The sequence below is a fragment of the Oxyura jamaicensis genome, chromosome 1 (genome assembly GCF_011077185.1).
Source record: "Oxyura jamaicensis isolate SHBP4307 breed ruddy duck chromosome 1, BPBGC_Ojam_1.0, whole genome shotgun sequence".
NCBI classification, from domain to species: domain Eukaryota; kingdom Metazoa; phylum Chordata; class Aves; order Anseriformes; family Anatidae; genus Oxyura; species Oxyura jamaicensis.
Window position 1 is genome coordinate 11,928,253 of NC_048893.1, and position 18,264 is coordinate 11,946,516.

At 37.8% G+C, this 18,264-nt stretch overlaps 1 protein-coding gene across 17 annotated transcripts in view; it reads left to right on the forward strand.

The window, feature by feature from the left end:
* MAGI2 (membrane associated guanylate kinase, WW and PDZ domain containing 2) overlaps positions 1-18,264 on the forward strand; it is a 775,806-nt gene that overhangs the window by 722,083 nt on the left and 35,459 nt on the right. For 13 of the 17 annotated variants that reach the window (XM_035346387.1, XM_035346777.1, XM_035346624.1 and 10 more), the window contains 4 exons: positions 2,778-2,963; positions 5,688-5,928; positions 9,138-9,378; positions 10,979-11,122. In XM_035346387.1, coding sequence (XP_035202278.1) covers positions 2,778-2,963; positions 5,688-5,928; positions 9,138-9,378; positions 10,979-11,122 — 812 coding nt within the window. The remainder of the gene's footprint in view (positions 1-2,777; positions 2,964-5,687; positions 5,929-9,137; positions 9,379-10,978; positions 11,123-18,264) is intronic. The other 4 variants (XM_035346542.1, XM_035346865.1, XM_035346950.1 and 1 more) reach the window with 1 other exon arrangement.

The following is an 18,264-nucleotide window of genomic DNA, read 5'->3' on the forward strand; positions in this document are numbered from 1 at the left end:
TTCTAACATACTAATATTCATATTTTCATAAACAACCTGCACATCAGATAACCTTAGAATCCCATTAGAAGCACGCATGCCTGTAAATAACTCCTTAAATAAAGGCTCCCCTTCCTAGGCAGCAGGGAGCATGCTGGCCAGGGTAATGTAGCTTAAGAGGAGACTCAGGCAGAGCAAGTAGTGATGAGAAGATCCCTGGGATGTTAAAGCAAGGAAAAGAGTCAGAAAGCAAACTTGTCATATTATGTAGAAATGCACAGAAACCAGCTTCTGCTGAATTTCTGTGGGTTTCAATAGTAATTCACCACATTTGTCCATGAAACCATGATATAACTTTCCAATGGATTCCTTGCCAAACTCTGATAGAGTTGTTAGCTCCTTCAGCAAAAGCTGTCCACACCTTACAGCAGTAAGATCATATGGCAACACATTGAACCAATATAGCCTCAAATGAGGAGCATTAAATACTCAAAGAAACAAAGTGCAGTAGAAAACGTACTTGACGGACATGAGCTTTGTTCTGAAAGCCACCTACTGTTGATCCTTTCATATCACTGCAGGACAAAGTGTGCTGACACCAAAACATTTATTTACCTTCATCAGTCAGGCAAAGGCAAAGTCTAACAACTTAAGAGGAAGAAAAAGTGGGGAAAAAGTTCCTTCTCTTTCCTCCATTTCAGTTTTTCACGATTTGGAGCTGAATCAGACTCTCATGGCTCTCCCACCTCCAGCTTTGATTTTAGCAGACATCACAAACGTGGATATCTGCTCTGTTCACTCATCACGTGCAAGAAGGCCAAGAAAAACTGTGCTGGTGTATTAATAGGATTTCCTGCCCTCCCTTCCCTCACTAGTGAAGTTGTGTCCCTTAAAGAACTTAAGTTACTTAGGCTAACAAAAACATATTCTTTAGAATTTGCAATGGCAAGCATGGGAATTTTAGCTATAGCATCTCAGCCATAATGCTTCCCCTTCTTTCTTCCTACTAAATTACTTGCTCTTTCATATAAGGCAGCCTTATTTTCTGATCTCTACTGATGTGTTTTACAGTCACAGAAATTTCAGACAGATCTTATTTTACATACCAGCAACAGCCACGGTTTAGTCTTAGCTGACATGATTTGATGTTGTGCTTTAAGAACTAATTTTGTGAAGGGCTCTGTGCAAATGTGAACTGTTTCACTGTAAGTTACTCTTTTACTTATTTGGAGAATCTAATCTGATATATATGTGTGGCAGTTATAGGTCTGCATCAAAAGCAAAATCAAATTTTGTACAAAATTGGTCTAGTCATATTTAGTATATTTTAATGTATAGAATGGCTTCAGGCACTGTGACACAAACTGGGTGCTTATTCCTTAGCAGCAAGACATTTCTGAAGTAAACTAGTTATGTATATATTACTAAAGCCATAATTAAATTTATAGTCTTACCTGAACTACAAGATTAAAGAAGCATGCAATTTAGGGTTTGCATTTCAAAATACTAATATTTTTAGTTCTCAGAAAAATTATTTTTAACACTGTAAACAATGCTTTCATCCATATTAGAAGCAAAAGTCACTTTGAGGTGTGCATATTGTGACTGCATGAGATGTGCAATCTGAGTTTTGTCACCATCACCTTCAGGAAACATTTATCAGGGAACTGAGAAATTTGTTTTGTGGTGATAGAGTATTCTGAACACATCCCTTGTTAGTGTTTTGCTTGATAATAGCATAGATAGCCTAGATATTTCCAGGAAATGTATGATTTATCTTTTTGTCTTTTTAGTTTGCCAAGACTAAAGTGTGGAATTTATTACACTCTATGACACTGTTATGATATTAATAGAATAAATGGTCAGACTGAATTGTGATAAGCATATTTATGACTAGTAGAAGGAAAGAAAATTGCATTTTCTTTGGGGAGTCTTGATGGAGAGAGAAGAATTGTCAGCTATAGTATATCTACTAAGTTAAAAATGATTGGATAATAGGGAAAAAAAAAAAAAAAAAAAAAAACACTAGAAGAAATATTTAGAGTAACATTTAGAAAATTAGAAAATTCAGTGGGAAATATGGGAAAAGACGGGATGGAGCACACAGGAAAATGGAGAACCACAAGGAGCAAAGAAGTGAACTAGATCTGTAAAGTTTTGAGAATGTGTGTGTGTGTTTATTTGATGTAGTAAATGTGTCTATACATTCATAATTAACTGCAAATTCATGCTGGCATGTATCTAATTAGAAAACTGCACATCTCAATAAATCTTCTGTATGATTTCTATTTATCAGTTAACATATTTGTGTGGAGGAGGAGAACAATTTTGTGAACCCTGGGCACTTTCAGTAATAAAATCTGTTTTTATATAAAATAAATCATGTCTGTAGTGTCTCTACAGCAATATACAAATAAAGGGATTCTGTAAATTCAGAGGTGGGAGACAACTTATGACTACTACTTACTGTGCAAGTTTATCCCCTCCACTGTTCTAATGCCTTATTTTTCTCCTGAACTATTTATTATCTTGTCACATACCAGGTTTGTTAACTAGCTGAACCATAAAACTGGTTTTGGACTTTGTATGTATATGCCATGTACATATGCATATCTGAATTCTGAATTTTTAGCAAAATGTGTTCTGCATTAATGCAAATGACATTGCATAAGAACAACTGTTTTATGCACAAAGTGTCTTTTAGATAGAATTTTCTTCTAAATGAACCCATTTTCTTCTGTTTGTGAACATCATCACTTACTGCTGCAAAAGCTAACTAAATATTATTCCTTGTCTAGCTGTACCCCATAAAATAGGGAGGATAATTGATGGAAGTCCTGCGGATCGCTGTTCAAAACTTAAAGTTGGAGACCGGATCTTAGCTGTGAACGGCCAGTCTATTATTAACATGCCTCATGCAGATATTGTGAAGCTAATTAAAGACGCAGGTCTCAGTGTAACACTTCGCATCATTCCTCAGGAGGGTAAGTCAATAGCCCTTAAAAACAGTAAGAAAATTTTAAGTAGCCTCCAATTAGCTTGAATTATGTCACTGCTTGAAAGAACATCTTTTGTTTCACATTTTCAGCTGTAACGTACAGTACACCAAAATTACAGCCTTAGAACCAGCTGGAATACTATCTGAATTCTTGAAAAGGTTTCTTGCTATGAAAAAGGTATTTAAAGCAAACTTTGAGAAACAGAAAGAGCAGAGTTCTAGAGAGTCAGTTTTCATGTCCTTTGGAAGAATTGCCTTCTACATGGAAAAACACCCTACCAAAGAGCCTGGTTTTGAGTTCATCCCCTCGTACCCTGTTATAAACCAAACATTTATGTAAGCAAAGTGACTGAAGAAGAACCACAATGGCTGTCACCAGGCATGTTCATGTACCAGATACCTGTGACAATATGATGTGAAGGAAGAGTTTAGATTTGGTAGTTTCCTCTATATGTGCTAGGATAAGTGCACAAGGCAGGAAAGAGATGAACCCTAAATTATTTCATCAGTAAGGTGAGGATAAGGGGACAGACTCGTTAGTCTGGTCATTACTGCAGAGCTTATCAGTGGAGATCCTTTGATGTCAGCTTCATGGGTTTTGAGGTTGGTTTCAGGGCTTTTTTTAGCTTAGTGACCTGCTGTACCGGTATATGAATTGTGCTGTATTAATAAGAGTATGGCTTTATATCTCAGCAACAAATACCATCAGAGCTAGGAATGTCACGTACAGCAAGTAATATAATTACTTAATGATCCATGCTGCAGTTACGTGACCCTCACTTTGTGCTGCTGCATCCAACAATGGGACAAGGAAATAGCCTGACACTGGCCACAGATTGCGACTGAGAGCATGTATCTACTTTTTTAAATGAATTAAGGGATGAACATATAAACACACACAGACTCAGAATTCATCCCGAAGAGCTACAAAGACAGTGGCATATGATCACTGGAGTTCAGTTTTGAAAGCAGCTACAAACAAGAGGTTTGTGGCATGTAGTCTATACAGTTTATTTAGGCCTCCCTTGTGCAGAACTATGCATATTAACAAATTGGTAATATTTCTATGTTAGAAATGGGGGCCTGAAACTATAAGGGAAGCAAAGGTACATCTGGGATGCCAAGCTACAAGATGTTCTTGGGTGCTGGTGCTGAGGAACAATTTGTGTCCGAGGCATGGCTTTACCATGTTGCTGGATGACACTGGATGCCTCATTTGCCTTCTGCTATTAGTTTCCCAGTTTATAAAATTGGGGGAAAAAAATCTAATACCTCTGTAATGTACTTTCAGGTGAAAAATACCATATAAATGCAAATCAGCTTTCGAAGCAGTTTATGATCTGACTTGTTCATCCATAGTTATGAGAGTAATGTAGAAATGAGGGACAATATTCCCAATCTCTGCCTCTTAAACTCTGCAATACAGAAGAGACTCACAGATGCAAAATGGGCAATTAAAGCCTTAAGCATAGTAATTACACAGACAAGTATTGCTTATGCCTGCATGAGGCGTGTTTTAAGTGTGAGTGTACAAGCTTTTTTGACAATTAAGCCTAAATTGAAAAGGTTTTTAATAAAGTAACCAAAATTTTTAGAACAATTATGAGCATAAATTAAAGAAGCAGAGAGCCATTAGAAACACACAGTCACAGGGGACAAACTCACTCACTAAAAAAATATAAAATAATTCAAAATTCAAACTGGATTCAAATGCCAAACTAGGCAAGAGCAGAATCATGCATACCTGTTCCTCTTTGGGATACTCAGCCATGTACGTCTTTTCTAGTCACTTTGTACCATGCCACTCTGGCCTCACTCATTCTGTTGCAAGCAGAAACAAAGAAGTACAATGTGTACCTTTGCTGTTGATAATGCATATGTGATTACTTGTGCAGTACTCTGCCCTCTTGCAATGGGAATCTCTCTCATTTATGCTTATTAACAGGCAGATGCTGAGCAATGCTGTGCCAGTGTTTGGGGAGATATGCATTCGATATAAGCTCAGTGCCAAATGTGTTTTCCCTGCTGCAGGGGAAAACTTGAAGGCAGCAGGACATCCCCTCTTTGTAAAGGCCATGAGGCCACATTTCCTAGCCCAGCCTCTCTGTTGTTTTGCATTTTATATTGTTTGGAAAAAGGGTTGCTGGTTTTCTGCAGTGGCCCTATGTGAAACTATGGTCGTTTGGCACCAATAAAGTGAATACGTCAGTTTAGCTAGTTAGTCAGAATTTATTGAGACTGGTTTTGCTCACAGTCCCCAAAGATGTTAAATTATAGGGAACTCTTGTTGAGCTCAAACAGCAGGAGCTAACACAAGTGCACCAGCGGTTCAGCTTTTGTGTCAAGTCTGTCATCCCATAATAGCGCTGAAAGCACTAAAATCGTTCATTCTCTCAAAATAAAAAGTTTTCAAATATCAGTATTTCTAGGCTTCCACAGAAACCATGTCACATGGAAGCTGTTTGCCCTCTTTAATTGGGTTTTAAATAATGAAGGTGTCAACCAGAGTGGCAGAATTGGCCAAGATTTCAGATCCCAGAGAATATCAAGAGAAGCCCATTAGCCTCAGATGTCTTAAAATCTAATTACAACCCAAGAGAGCAAAAGCGACAAGACATGCATTTCCAAGGGTGGAGGGTGACCGACGATGATCATCGTCTACCTTTGCCCGTTATTAAATGCCGCCCCGTGACAGCTCTTTAATCTCCAGCTTCCCATTACGCAGAGCTGAACAGCCCAGCCTCGGCCCCCAGCTCGGAGAAGCAGAGCCCCCTGGCGCAGCAGCACAGCCCCCTGGCCCAGCAACAGCAGCAGCAGCAGCAGAGCCCCCTGGCCCAGCAGCAGCAGCAGCAGAGCCCCCTGGCCCAGCAGCAGAGCCCCGTCGCCCAGCACAGCCCCGTGGCACAGCCCGCGCCACCGCAGCCCCTGCAGCTGCAGGGACATGAGAACAGGTAAGAATATGGCTCCACCGAGAGCTTGCTTCTCCACCGAGCCCATGCAGCCTGGTGGGCCCTGACACCCAGCACTGCTGGGGTTGCACTCACTGGTGGTGAATTGTGTGTGTCAGGCATCAAAAGCAGCACAGACAGCAGGGTGAGGGAGGTGATTCTGCCCCTCTACTCTGCTCTTGTAAGACCCTACCTTGAGATCCCACTTTGGGGCCCCCAGCACCAGAAGGATGTGGACGTATTGCAATGAGTCCAGATGAGGGCCACGAGGATGATCAGAGGGTTGGAGCACCTCTCCTACAAAGACAGGCTGAGGGAGTTGGTATTGTTCAGCCTGGAGAAGAGAGGGCTCTGGGGAGACTTCACAGCAGCCTTTCAGTACCTAAAGGGGGGCTGCAGGAAAGCTGGGGAGGGACTCTGTCAGGGGTGTAGTGATAGGACAAGGGGCAATGGCTTTAAACTAAAAGACGGTAGATTTAGATTAGATATTTGGAAGAAATTCGTTACTCTGAGGGTATTGAAGCACTGGACCATGTTGCCCAGAGAAGCTGTGGATGCCCCATCCCTGGAGGTGTCCAAGGCCAGGCTGGATGGGGCTTTGGGCAACCTGGTCTGGTGGGAGGTGTCCCTGCCCATGGCAGGGGGTTGAAACTGGGTGGTCTTTAAGGTCCCTTCTAATACCAATGAGTATCATATAAGTATGACTGGCATTATTTTGAACAAGGAGCTGTCCAAACTTCAAGCATCCACTGGGATATTTTTGCCAGGGAAATAAATACGGAAGTATTCTTCGCTTATAATTTCATAGGTAACAGTACTTGTTTATATATCATCAGCACTTACAAAGCATAGGTCTATCAGCATGTACTCATTTTTTCATTATGTTACGTCATTTTATTTTGCTGGTCACAGTTCTCTAGTCCTGAAGATATTTTTATAACAGGTTTTCTCTAGGGTGTATCATTTTCCAGACAATTTCTTGTGTAATTTATGTATATGTATTGACAAAATTTATCTATGATGGAAATGAAATAGCAGGGGGATAGAAACTTGGTGACCAGCTGTATTAACAGCTGTATATATAAAAAGCACAATCAGGCTGTGCAGTGATACAGCCTTCTGTGATCTCCAATCAACACTTCTTAGTTTTTAGATTAATTTTTGGCATGTGAAATGAGGCTGATTATACAGACTGTCTATATGCTAATCTTCAGCAACTAACATACCTCATCAAGACACTTGTCCCCAAACAGTAGGTGCTGGTAACAGAATTTTAACTTTTTGCTTCTGGAGGTACTTGAGTTCAGTTTTAGTTAGGCATTGTGGTTCTCCTTGTTTAACAGATGTAGCACTTTCACTTGCCCAAAAGGGTTTTCTCTCAATTAGTCACACTTGGCAAATTTCTTTCCCTTATATTTCATGGAATGCTTCTCTAAAAATGATCACCACCTTAGAAGACATACGCTTCTAACAAAATGCAAGGTAAAGCTCTCACAAAAGTCTCCCTGTGCAATTGTAAGTCAATATTAAATGTCTGTTGAATTGGGAATTTTCAGAGGGGACCTGTAAACCCTAGTAATTAAAGTTCCAGAAAGAACTTTTGCAATAGTTTAGCTGAAAAGTGTAAGCTATAATTGATCATGTCTCTGTTTACTTATTCCAAAACAACTACAATGCCTACAACTGTAAATAAAAACATAATCTTCTGAGAAACAGCTGTGGTAGTATATTGGGAACCTGCCTAATGACAGCTCTTATTCCAGATGAAGGTCCATTATTGCTAGTTCATATACTGTCACTTTACACCAAGTTTTATAAATTAGACTACAGCTGGTTTATATAGCTGCATACAGTGCTTCTGTATCAAAATTAAAATGCTAAATGATGGACTCTTAGGAATAGTAATCAGTATTTTTCTTTCACTTTTAATAAGGCTGAGTTATCACAGGAAGACTGTTTGTCCACCTTCTTTTTAATCATGATCATGAAATAGATTGTGAAACTGAGCAGAGAAAATAAGAGGAATATATGTATACATGCAGGTCTTATTATAGTTGCCACATACAGGCAAAGACCATGTGGCAGTGGGCTATTTCCATCTTCTCAAAAAAGTCAAAGGGAAATAGTTGTGGTATTCTCATTTGTGGTTGGACACCGAGCTAATTCAAGCTGGTGTGTAGGAAGACCTGTCAGAATGGTCCTGTAACTGCACTAAACAATGAAGTTTTGAAACGTATCTAAAAGCATTTTGAAATGTTTAGATTATTTAGATTATCTTTTCAGAGATAGATTAACATGAGCGGAAACAATGCACTCATTCATTCAAACTGCCATTTATTTTAATCAATAAGTGCTTTTCAAAATCTCTTTCACAGTTGATGTGTCCATGTATTGCGTGTGTACATATACAAATATAGTCACTTGGTTAACTGCTGTGCTTTAAAAGCCCCATTTACTTTGAAATGTCATTTTCCTTTATTCAGTTAACAATGAAAGCAATAGTTTATTTGTTATTAATTCCTCATTAAGCAGATTTGCTTTCCTTTCACCCTGTGTTACTTCTGCGCATGAATGCTGATATGGCCTGCAGGCTTGTAGCCAGGCACTATTATAGGGAGCATGTAGTAAGAATACACACTATATTAACTTGTCTTTTATCAAATAATACCCTCCATTAAAAAGATAACAGCTAGTAGAAGGAATGCATCAATTTTTAACCTTTAGAAGCTCACAATAATAATAATTTACATCAATGAAACAGAGGGGCTACGTATGTCTGCACTGATGTTTTGTTTACTCTATAGAACTCTTAATTCTGGAGAAAGCACTTGATAAACTCAGTGGACTGTTTTGCAGTGAGTATTGCAGGGTGTTTTAAGTGCAGTTTCATTTTCCAGGTAGGCAAGATAAGTGGGTGATTCCCACTGCTTTTCTTGTTCTTGTCTCTCTGAGCCTAATCCTGATCTCACTGATAGCAGCTGGAAAATTGCACAGTGTGACCCGAGGGAAAACTGCTTACACTCGTGTTTCAGAAGTGCTCACTGATTTTGGATGCCTCAACTATTTACCCTCAAAAGTTTTGCTTATCTGTAAAAATTTGCTTTATGGAATTTTGCAGTCAGGCAATTTGCTTTCACTCCTGGATACATATAATACATATTTTTTAACTTGTTTTGCTGCTTTCTGAAACTAAGCCATTTTACCTTTCTCAGTTATAGGTCAGAAGTAAAAGCCAGACAGGATGTGAAACCTGATATCCGGCAACCTCCATTTACAGACTACAGGCAGTCTTCAACTGACTACCGCCAGCCTCCCCTGGACTACAGGCATCCTCCTGTGATGGATTACCAGCAGCCACCACCTCTCGACTACAGGCAGCCACCCTTGATGGATTACAGGCAACACTCACCCGACACCCGGCAGTACCCCCTGTCAGATTACAGACAGCCCCAGGTACAAACTGAAATGCTGACTGCACTTCTCAACAGAAATCACTACAGTCTGTAGAGAAAGATCATATATATTATTAAAGCAGCTGATGTTACAGAATAAAAAGTACCTTTATTGCTTTTATACTGAGTTACTGTTTCTCTGTAGGGGACATGAATCCAGAACCATTAACATTCATTAAGTACTTTGTGATCTGCCAAATAACACTGCATTTATAATCATGTGACTACAATGTTAAATAAATGCTATTTTTGAGGTACTGGAGAGTTAAAATCAGAGTTCTAAAATAAGCTTCCCTTGCATCAGCAGAAGTACTTAGGTGAGATGGTATTTCTACAGCATTGTTGAAAATAAAGGTTTTATCAAATCTAGAAAAATAAATAAGTACAAGCGAATTCTGCCTGATAAAATTTAGTTTTGTGTAGGTAATAGTTTGGATGGGGATAAACTACCTTGTATGACCATTTTTTTTTTGACATCAGGCATGATCTCACAAATCCAGAGAAATAAACCTTGGATGAACAGTTATGTTAACTTGGAAAATTTGCTGATGACAAATATTTACTGACAGTTGTGAATGTTTGAGGATCTAGCTTCAGACTTTGAAAAGAAAAATTCCACTTTTTTCTTACATATCTGCAGAAGAAAAAAAAAGTTCCATATTTTCAAAGACTGATACATAAACTCTTTTGATGAAAATATCCAAATTCTTGAATGTGATACAGAGAAACTTCTGACAAGTTTATTCATTTCAGTGTCTACAAAGCAAATATCTGTCCCTATATCTTATAGGATTATAAGACACTTGTTAGTGTCTAGAGATACCTTAGCTGCCCATTTCTCACAATCCCATTTAATTATCTAACCACTGGTGTATACAACTCAAGCTTGCTCTTGTTTTCATCCTTCTCCCCATGGCTTTTGTACTTTTGGCTGACAATGGATCAGAAGCAACAAAGTAAGTTCCTTCCTGGACCCCTCTGTGGTGCTGGTAGTTAGGGTCCACCAAGGAAAACCTGAAAAGATGAATCTCAGTTCCTGCAGGATGTGGAAACGGTGACGTTCAAACCTCCCACTTCCCACCTCCTCCTCAAAGCACATGTTTTAGCTGAAGTGATGAAAGTTACTGCACTTTGTAGTCCAGCTTGCTGACCAGGTTGAGTTCTGCTGGGAATTTAGATGTGTCTCCTACTAATTTTTAGGTTATGATGGTGTTTTACAGGAACTGTCTGCTACCCCACTTGCTAAATCAGCAGTCTGCATAGATGTAAAGCCTTACACTTGGGTACCATGAAAGCATTGAGTGAGAATATGGAAGCCATCCAGAGAACTTTTGGTACCAAGCAACTGTTGGATGATGTCTTTCAGGATAGTTTAGACTTAGGCATTTACATATTGATTGCTAAACTTGCTTTTAATGGCCAAAATAGGTGAGAATAAATTCTCATCTATTCTGACAGTGCAGAAACATAATTTGAAAGTGAATTTGCTTATAGTAATTGGATAAATGCACATTTGAAGAGATGTATTTTTAAGTTTTATTGAATGCATATTATGCCATTTATATAGTTAATTGGCTTTCATTTTGTATTTTTCTATTTAGGACTTTGATTATTTCACTGTTGATTTGGAGAAGGGAGCCAAAGGTTTTGGGTTTAGTATTCGAGGAGGAAGGGAGTACAAAATGGATTTGTTTGTGCTGAGATTAGCAGAAGATGGACCAGCAATAAGAAATGGAAGGATGAGGGTAAGTGAAATACATTGTAAAACTTTTTGTCAACTTTAACTGATATATTTGGTGATGAGATCAAAGAGAAAACAAGTGTTTTTGTTGTTGTAGTTGTTTTCTGATTGTGTTTTAAAGAATCAATACCAAACACCTCTAATAATGCAAATTGGTCCTGGAAGAATTTAAGAAATGGCTTGAAACAAATAGTAGGTCTGTGTAGTTCTTTGCGGATCAAATGCATTGCTTTTTGTTGAGCTATTAAGCTTTTATTTTGTTATATTTTTTCTCTTTATTCTAGCACTCATATCTAAGCATCTTCAAAATCTCTGACAAAACATTTAGCACTTCTTTGATAATAATATTGGCATAATTAACAGTTACTTCTCTAGTCACAAAAGCAGTGATAACTGTGTGACATTTAGCTGACAGTTATGATCCTGAAGAAATGGTCTGTGTTATTTTACTACTTTAATTGCCTTCCTATTGTTTGCTAACTTTGTTAATTGATATAATTCAATTCCTTGTTTGTAGGCATCACTTTTCACTCTTTGGCTGCACAGGTCTTAGTGCATTTGTCCTATAGCGGTAGAAGTAATAATAATACCATGCCTAAATATGAAATTTGATAAAAGCACACAAGGAAGAAATTCAATTATTTATATATATATACATATGCATTCTATATAGGAAAAATCTCCTAAAAATAACTAATTAAGGGTTGTTGATACCCTGCAGAGTAGCAAGTATATGAAAACAAGACAAGGAAACCACAGGTGAAAAAGACTACCAAAAATCAAGACAAAAATATTTCTTTATATATCTAAATAGTGTGACATTCTTGAACTAACATTTAGGCATAAAGATGGGCAAAGGAAATTGTGTTCTTTACAGTAATAATACCAGGTTTTGAAAATGCAGTGGTTATTAAAGAGATTCTGTTTCTCAGTTCTAACAATCTCATACTGACTTCATAGTGAAAGAGCATTGACATCAGTCTAAATACACAGTTAGTCTTTCTGTTTATAACTCAGTGTTTTGTTGTTCTGTTTTGGTTTTTTTTTGATCTTTTTTTAATCATTCTTAAATTGCTGCCTTTGTAGAATTTTAGAATTCAGTTAGTGCACAGTCATACCACGGAGTTCAAAGCCTTGAGCATCCAACTCGAAGCTTGCATGGGGGATCGATGGCATAAGCAGTCCCTGTGAGGAGGAAGCCAGGCAGGCAACTGGAAGCTGAGAACTGCTCCCACAGTATTTGTTGTATGAAACGTAGGTAAATGCTGCAGCTAGAACTTTAGCTCAAGAATATCTTCTCTGGTGGGTGTTATTATTCTTTACTATAGTACCGTCACAATTGATTGCTCCTAATAAAAAGCTTTAACCGAGATGTATATTATCAGCCACAATGTGATTAAAGATGAGGAAAATGTTGAGGATTTAATAAGCTCTGGAATCATGTATTTGGAAACATATGGCTAAGAAAATAGATCTTAAAGAACAATGCTTTTAGAGGGGTTCATGTCAAGTAATAACCTCTATCAGGAAAAAAAAAAAAATCTAACATTAAAAATTCTACATCATTTGCATAAACAGGTATCACAGAACAAAGTCAGACTATCCACCCTGTGAGTAGCCTAAATATGCAAATTTATATGTATATGTATATATGTGCTATATATTTTTATATTATATACGTAGGGAAAGTACAATTTCATTAGGAAATGTTCTGTAACTTTTCATGAAAAAAATATTAATTTATTTTCTAAAATAATGTTTAAAGCTTGTTGGTATGGCCACAGTGCATGGCCAAGTGTAATTTTGCCTAACTAGCTGTAACTTGGAGTTTTATCTCCCCTTTAAAAGTACCATTCTTTGAAACCAGTTTTACCCTCCAGCTCTGTCATTGAATCTTGGGTTTTATTCTCCTGTTTAATAGCCATTTTAACCTGACAGTCACAAATGGATTTGGAACTTGCAAGACTTTTATCTCCAGTGACCTGTAACTGATGGATGGACAGAACTATCTCAAAAACAGCTTCTTCAGAACAAAACAAAAAGAATCATTTAATTGCTGAAAGGAACAGAGGACATAGGAGGAAGAGTAAATGAAGCAGATTTCAGTACTTGTATCTCCTTTCCTAAGTTTAAATATTCTGTCAATAACCCAGGTTTATTCCCATGTCTTGGCTGGGACAACCAGCCTGCTTGCAGCAGTTCTATTTCATTCTGTTACACAGATGCATCTCTATAGGAAAATATGCAAAAATCTGTTCAGTCCTTCTCACTTCATATACCATCATCTTTAAAGATCACATTCTCTGATCCCAGACTTTCAGCACTAGAATAGTAAATGGTGCTTATGTGGTCAGATTTTAGCAGGAATGTTTCCCAGTTAATAGTTCTTCTTATGGTCTATTTATCTCCATTAGTTTTTTGCTTCCTGTTTCCTGCTCCTTGAAAAGCCTTTCTTGAGTTAGCTGAAGCCTTCCAGAAAAACATTAAGCAGATAACACAAAGTGCAGATCATATTTACAGAAAAAATAAAAAATAAAAATAAAAAATAATTCACCAATACAAGAAAATAAAAATTAAACCAGTTAACTTGTTGGGGGAAAAATAAAAGAGGACATAATGAATGATGTTAAATGAAAATATGTATGTGTAATTAGTAAACATATTCAATGAATAACATGTTGTTATCTAGTTATAAGCCAGAAAAAAAAATAAATAAATAAAAAATAAAAATAAAAATAAAAATAAAAAATAAATAATGGCACATTCATATTGACATAAATCTCCTTCCTTACTGAAATAAATAAAAGAATATAAAGTACTTCATATTAATAAAGCAACATCTATAGTCATGGGTCTATAATTTTGTATTATTGAAGCAATGCAATGTCTAACTGAAGACAGCTCCAGATAGCCAAGTCAGAGTCTGTAGTTTGTACTCAGTGGGCACTGCAAAACCTTGGTGATAGGATGAGCCCCACAGCTGTATTCTGCTTGGACACATGCTAAAAAATGTGAAAGTCTCTCAGGACACATTTAAAAGATTCTGAGGTCTAAATGCATCTAACTGTGTTATGCGTTACAGACACAGAGAATAAATTTCAACTAAAATCTAAAATTCTAGGAAGTCAGATGTAAATAAAGAACTGGTATGGAACTACCTCTTGTAAAAGGAAATAGAATAGACACATTACTGAGGAAGGTAAGCATGAAAGGAATACAATATGCCTACGCTAGGAGCGAACAGAAATTGAACCAAATGGCAATGATGAAGATAGGAAGTAAAATAGACGATAGGAAGAAAGTGAAACCAAAATTGAAGCATAGATGAGAGAACAGACATAGAATGAGTAGAGCAAGCATTGTAAGTGATGGGCTTCCACTGGCCCTGCCAGAACTGTCTGGCTCTGAAAAGACTAATGGAAGTGAGAAAAGGTTTCATAAAGTTTGTTATCCCTTCACTTTTTCCATTCAGAAGTCCTGATCTTCCTTCCCCCTGAAAATGGCATGCCAGGCAGTTTGTGCTTTTATTGGACACAAATCCACTGAGGAACTCCCCACTTTAGGAATGCAAGATCTAAAGTAGTGTTTAATTGCCCTTCGTGGCTGATGTAGCTTTCTGTTTCAATTTTCTGCTGATTTGTTCTGGGAACCTGAAAGGTGGAAGACTACTCAGTTGGTGTCATACAGAGTTCATCAGTCTTGCCTGCATACTGCTTTTCTACCCAAGGACCCCTTTTTGCCAGCCTAAATAGACACTGCAGTATGTCCTAAGGATTAATAAATCATTCATTTAAAAAGAATTTTTAAACTTTCACAGTCTTACTACCCTATTCTTAGTCCTGGTACTTTTACATGCACTTAGTCTTTTATTTGAACTCATAGACTCTAGTTCTGCAGAAAGTCTCATCCTCACTTAACTTGGATTCATCTGTCACAAGACATGGGAAGGAAATGTTCATCAAAGGATCTAAAAGTCTATTGCAAGAGTATCTTCACATGTGTCCTCTGCCTGCGTGGTGGGTAAACTGTTCTCAGCCAGTGCTGGAGAGTCACAGCTATAACTGTGTGACTGCATATAAACCCATATGTCAGGTCAAATACCATGCTTAACTTTGGCACTGCAATTCATGGGTAAGATTAATGAAGATTCCTTACAAATGACTTCTGGAAGCTAATACAGATCCCTCTTAATTCTGTCAGCTGAGCAGACATCAACTGTTGCTACAGCAACAGTTTACAGAACTTGAAAAATGTTGTTCAAAATACTTGCAATAAACTAAATGAATGTTCACAAATAGCAAGATATCTGACAGCTTCTAAGTACTGCAGAAAAGTTTTGTTAGATATAAGGAAGAGAACATACAAGGAAAAGTGATTATCCAGAACTTTAAGTGGCCAATAGACTCTCTGGGCCCTCTGAGTTCTACAGTTTTATTTCCATCCACTTGTCTTCTGCAGGATGAGGGAACAGCAGAAATACAGTACTCTGTCCATACAATGGCTAAAAGGAGAGAACAGGATGATATCTGTGCTCCATAATACGAGACTGTATTAAAAGAACCAGTAAAAAAGTTTGGAGAGTTATTAGTATCTTTGATATCTTATATCCAGAACTGGCAGAGGTCTGTTGGGAAAAAAAATATCTGAAACTAGTTCATGATGAGATCAATGATGGCAATATTGGAAAATCTAACTGCAAATCTAGTCTCAGAGCAAGAGAATATGGCACACACTCTCAGTAACTGTAATATCAAGTTGAATCAGTCACCAGAGATGAGAGGTATAACACAGACAATGTGGAGCACAGTCCCTGCAGCCTTTGAAGATTCAGAATCTACTGGCAACAATTTTATAGGTCTATTTAGATGAGGCTCATGATAACTCATATTTTTCTTCTTATCTCACATTGAGGACAATGATCAGCTGAGCTCTGTCTGCAGATCTCTATCCCTTCCTGCCTCAGAGGTGGGGGACTACTAACATCTCTCAGGAGAATTGTTAAGGATGGTCGTAGTGTTTCCGAGACGTGTGAGATATGATCAACAGATCTCTTATTGCCTTGAATGGTATCTCTTACAGCCAGCATGCTTATTGAAACCAGCTTCAAACAAAGAACATGTGGCTGAGGGCTGCAAAGATAGAGTGTCTTGCACAATTGGTCTTATTGAATGTGAAATTCATGAAGAATGAGGACACAATGTGCTTTTTTATACACAATGTACATTTGTGTCATTTTGTCACTTTGTGAGTTACATCTTCTTTTTTTTTCACTTCTTCCATGAAAGTCATACTTTTCATCTCTGACATTTCTGGTATCATTGTCTTGTCAACTCATTTTTCTTAGTCCATGTACACCAGTTAGCCCTACCGCTAGCTTTCTCATATCTCCTACTACATTATTTTTCTCATTCTTTTGTAGATTTTTTTGAATGTATTTGCAGAGCTGACTTCTGAAACACAGGCACTGCAGAATTTTATATCTGTCATGCTTTGCATTCCTTCTCTGGGTCTTCATTCCTTTTTCCTGTTTGTTGCTTTTCTGCTGCCTATGCTCCTCTTTTTGTTTCATTTGTACAGAGTTGGAGCTAAAAATAGGCACAAGGGAAAGGCTATTCCTACAGTGTCAATTATGAGCTTCTGTGCTATTGTTGCATAGGAATTTGTGTGGCTTTGGTCTGTTCTAGCTTGCCAAGAGAGCACTGCAGTGAGAGCCACCCCATAATAGCAACCAACCCATGCTGTGGACTGGTTCATGGCATTCTGCAGATTAGCACAGTCTGTGTATTTCATCCTTCCCATGATAACAGAGTTCACACCAAGCTTATTCAAGAAACTTCATCCACTTACATTAAGAAATATTTCTAGCAAAAAGGAGAATTCAATATTCAAGAGTGAAGGACCATAATAGGCAAGTAGCCAAGAAGAAGCCTGTCTCTTATTTGTAAGGAAACAGAACTGAGGTTTCACATCGTGGAAGGCATAAGCATTTCATTTGAAACTGCTGTCAAAATCCATGTACAAACATTCAACAGTATTCAAAACCGGCATTTCCCTCTCTGTAAGCATCCCAAATACAAGGTCAGGCAATTGCTTTTATTTTTTTCTTCCGATGACATAGTTTTTGCATCCTTGCTTGCAACAAGAAGGAAGGACAGGGCACCTGTGAAACTCATAGCCTGACATTAAAGCCCTTTCTTAAGCCATGGGAGATGCTTTCTTAAGCCATGGGACTTAAGCTAACTTAAGTCCCCTTTGAAAAGCCTCAATACCACACTTCTAAACAGTAGAGTGTCAAATAAAAGTTAGCTATTGCTAACCACATTCCCCAGAAGAGATTAATTAGGATTGAGACCAACTCTTCAGACTTGTCAAGGCAATATGAAATAAGTAAGCAGCTATTTATCTGGACTCTGGAAACTCTGTACGACAGTGGAGTTTAACAAGGGAGTATAAATCCATCTCCTCAGAACAGGACACTCCTGAATGTCTCAAGTCAGGCACTCAGAAATTACTTGAGCTATTCTGGGTTTGCTGGGTAGACAGACAGAGCTGAAATGAAGGCAAAGTTCAGAGCAGCTTCAGGTAATTATGTCCTAACAGTGTCTGGGAAGGATTTATACTGTGCAAAACAGAAGTTTTTTCTTACATGCTCATCATAGGATTTTTCCACTTTGGCTTTCTTGTCTGCTTGTTCTTACACACATTTAGCTTGGTGTTTGTCTAGTCACTTTATCACTATAACCATTTTTAGCAGACCTTGATTTATAGGTTTTTAACGATAAAAGTAATGTTTCCAACAATTAAGCTAGCATTCCCTATAAATATAGCACAGCTTCCACAGACACTTTTCAGCCTGTGTCATAATGTAATGCATCATCATTCTGTTTAAAAACTATCTTTAGTAGCTGTTGTCTTGCATCTTAGAGAAGACAAAATCCAAGCTGAAATGGAAGGACTACTACATGTGCTGTTGATATTCCCATTCCACAACAAACTTTTTACTAGCAACCACATGCAGTACCTGCAGCTTCACACACAGGTACTGTCTCCTAACCTTTGTTATTCCACACTCCACATATTACTGCTTTGTTTCTTCAGATCCTTAAAAAAAAAAAAAAAAAAAAAAAAAAAAAAAAAAAAAAAAAG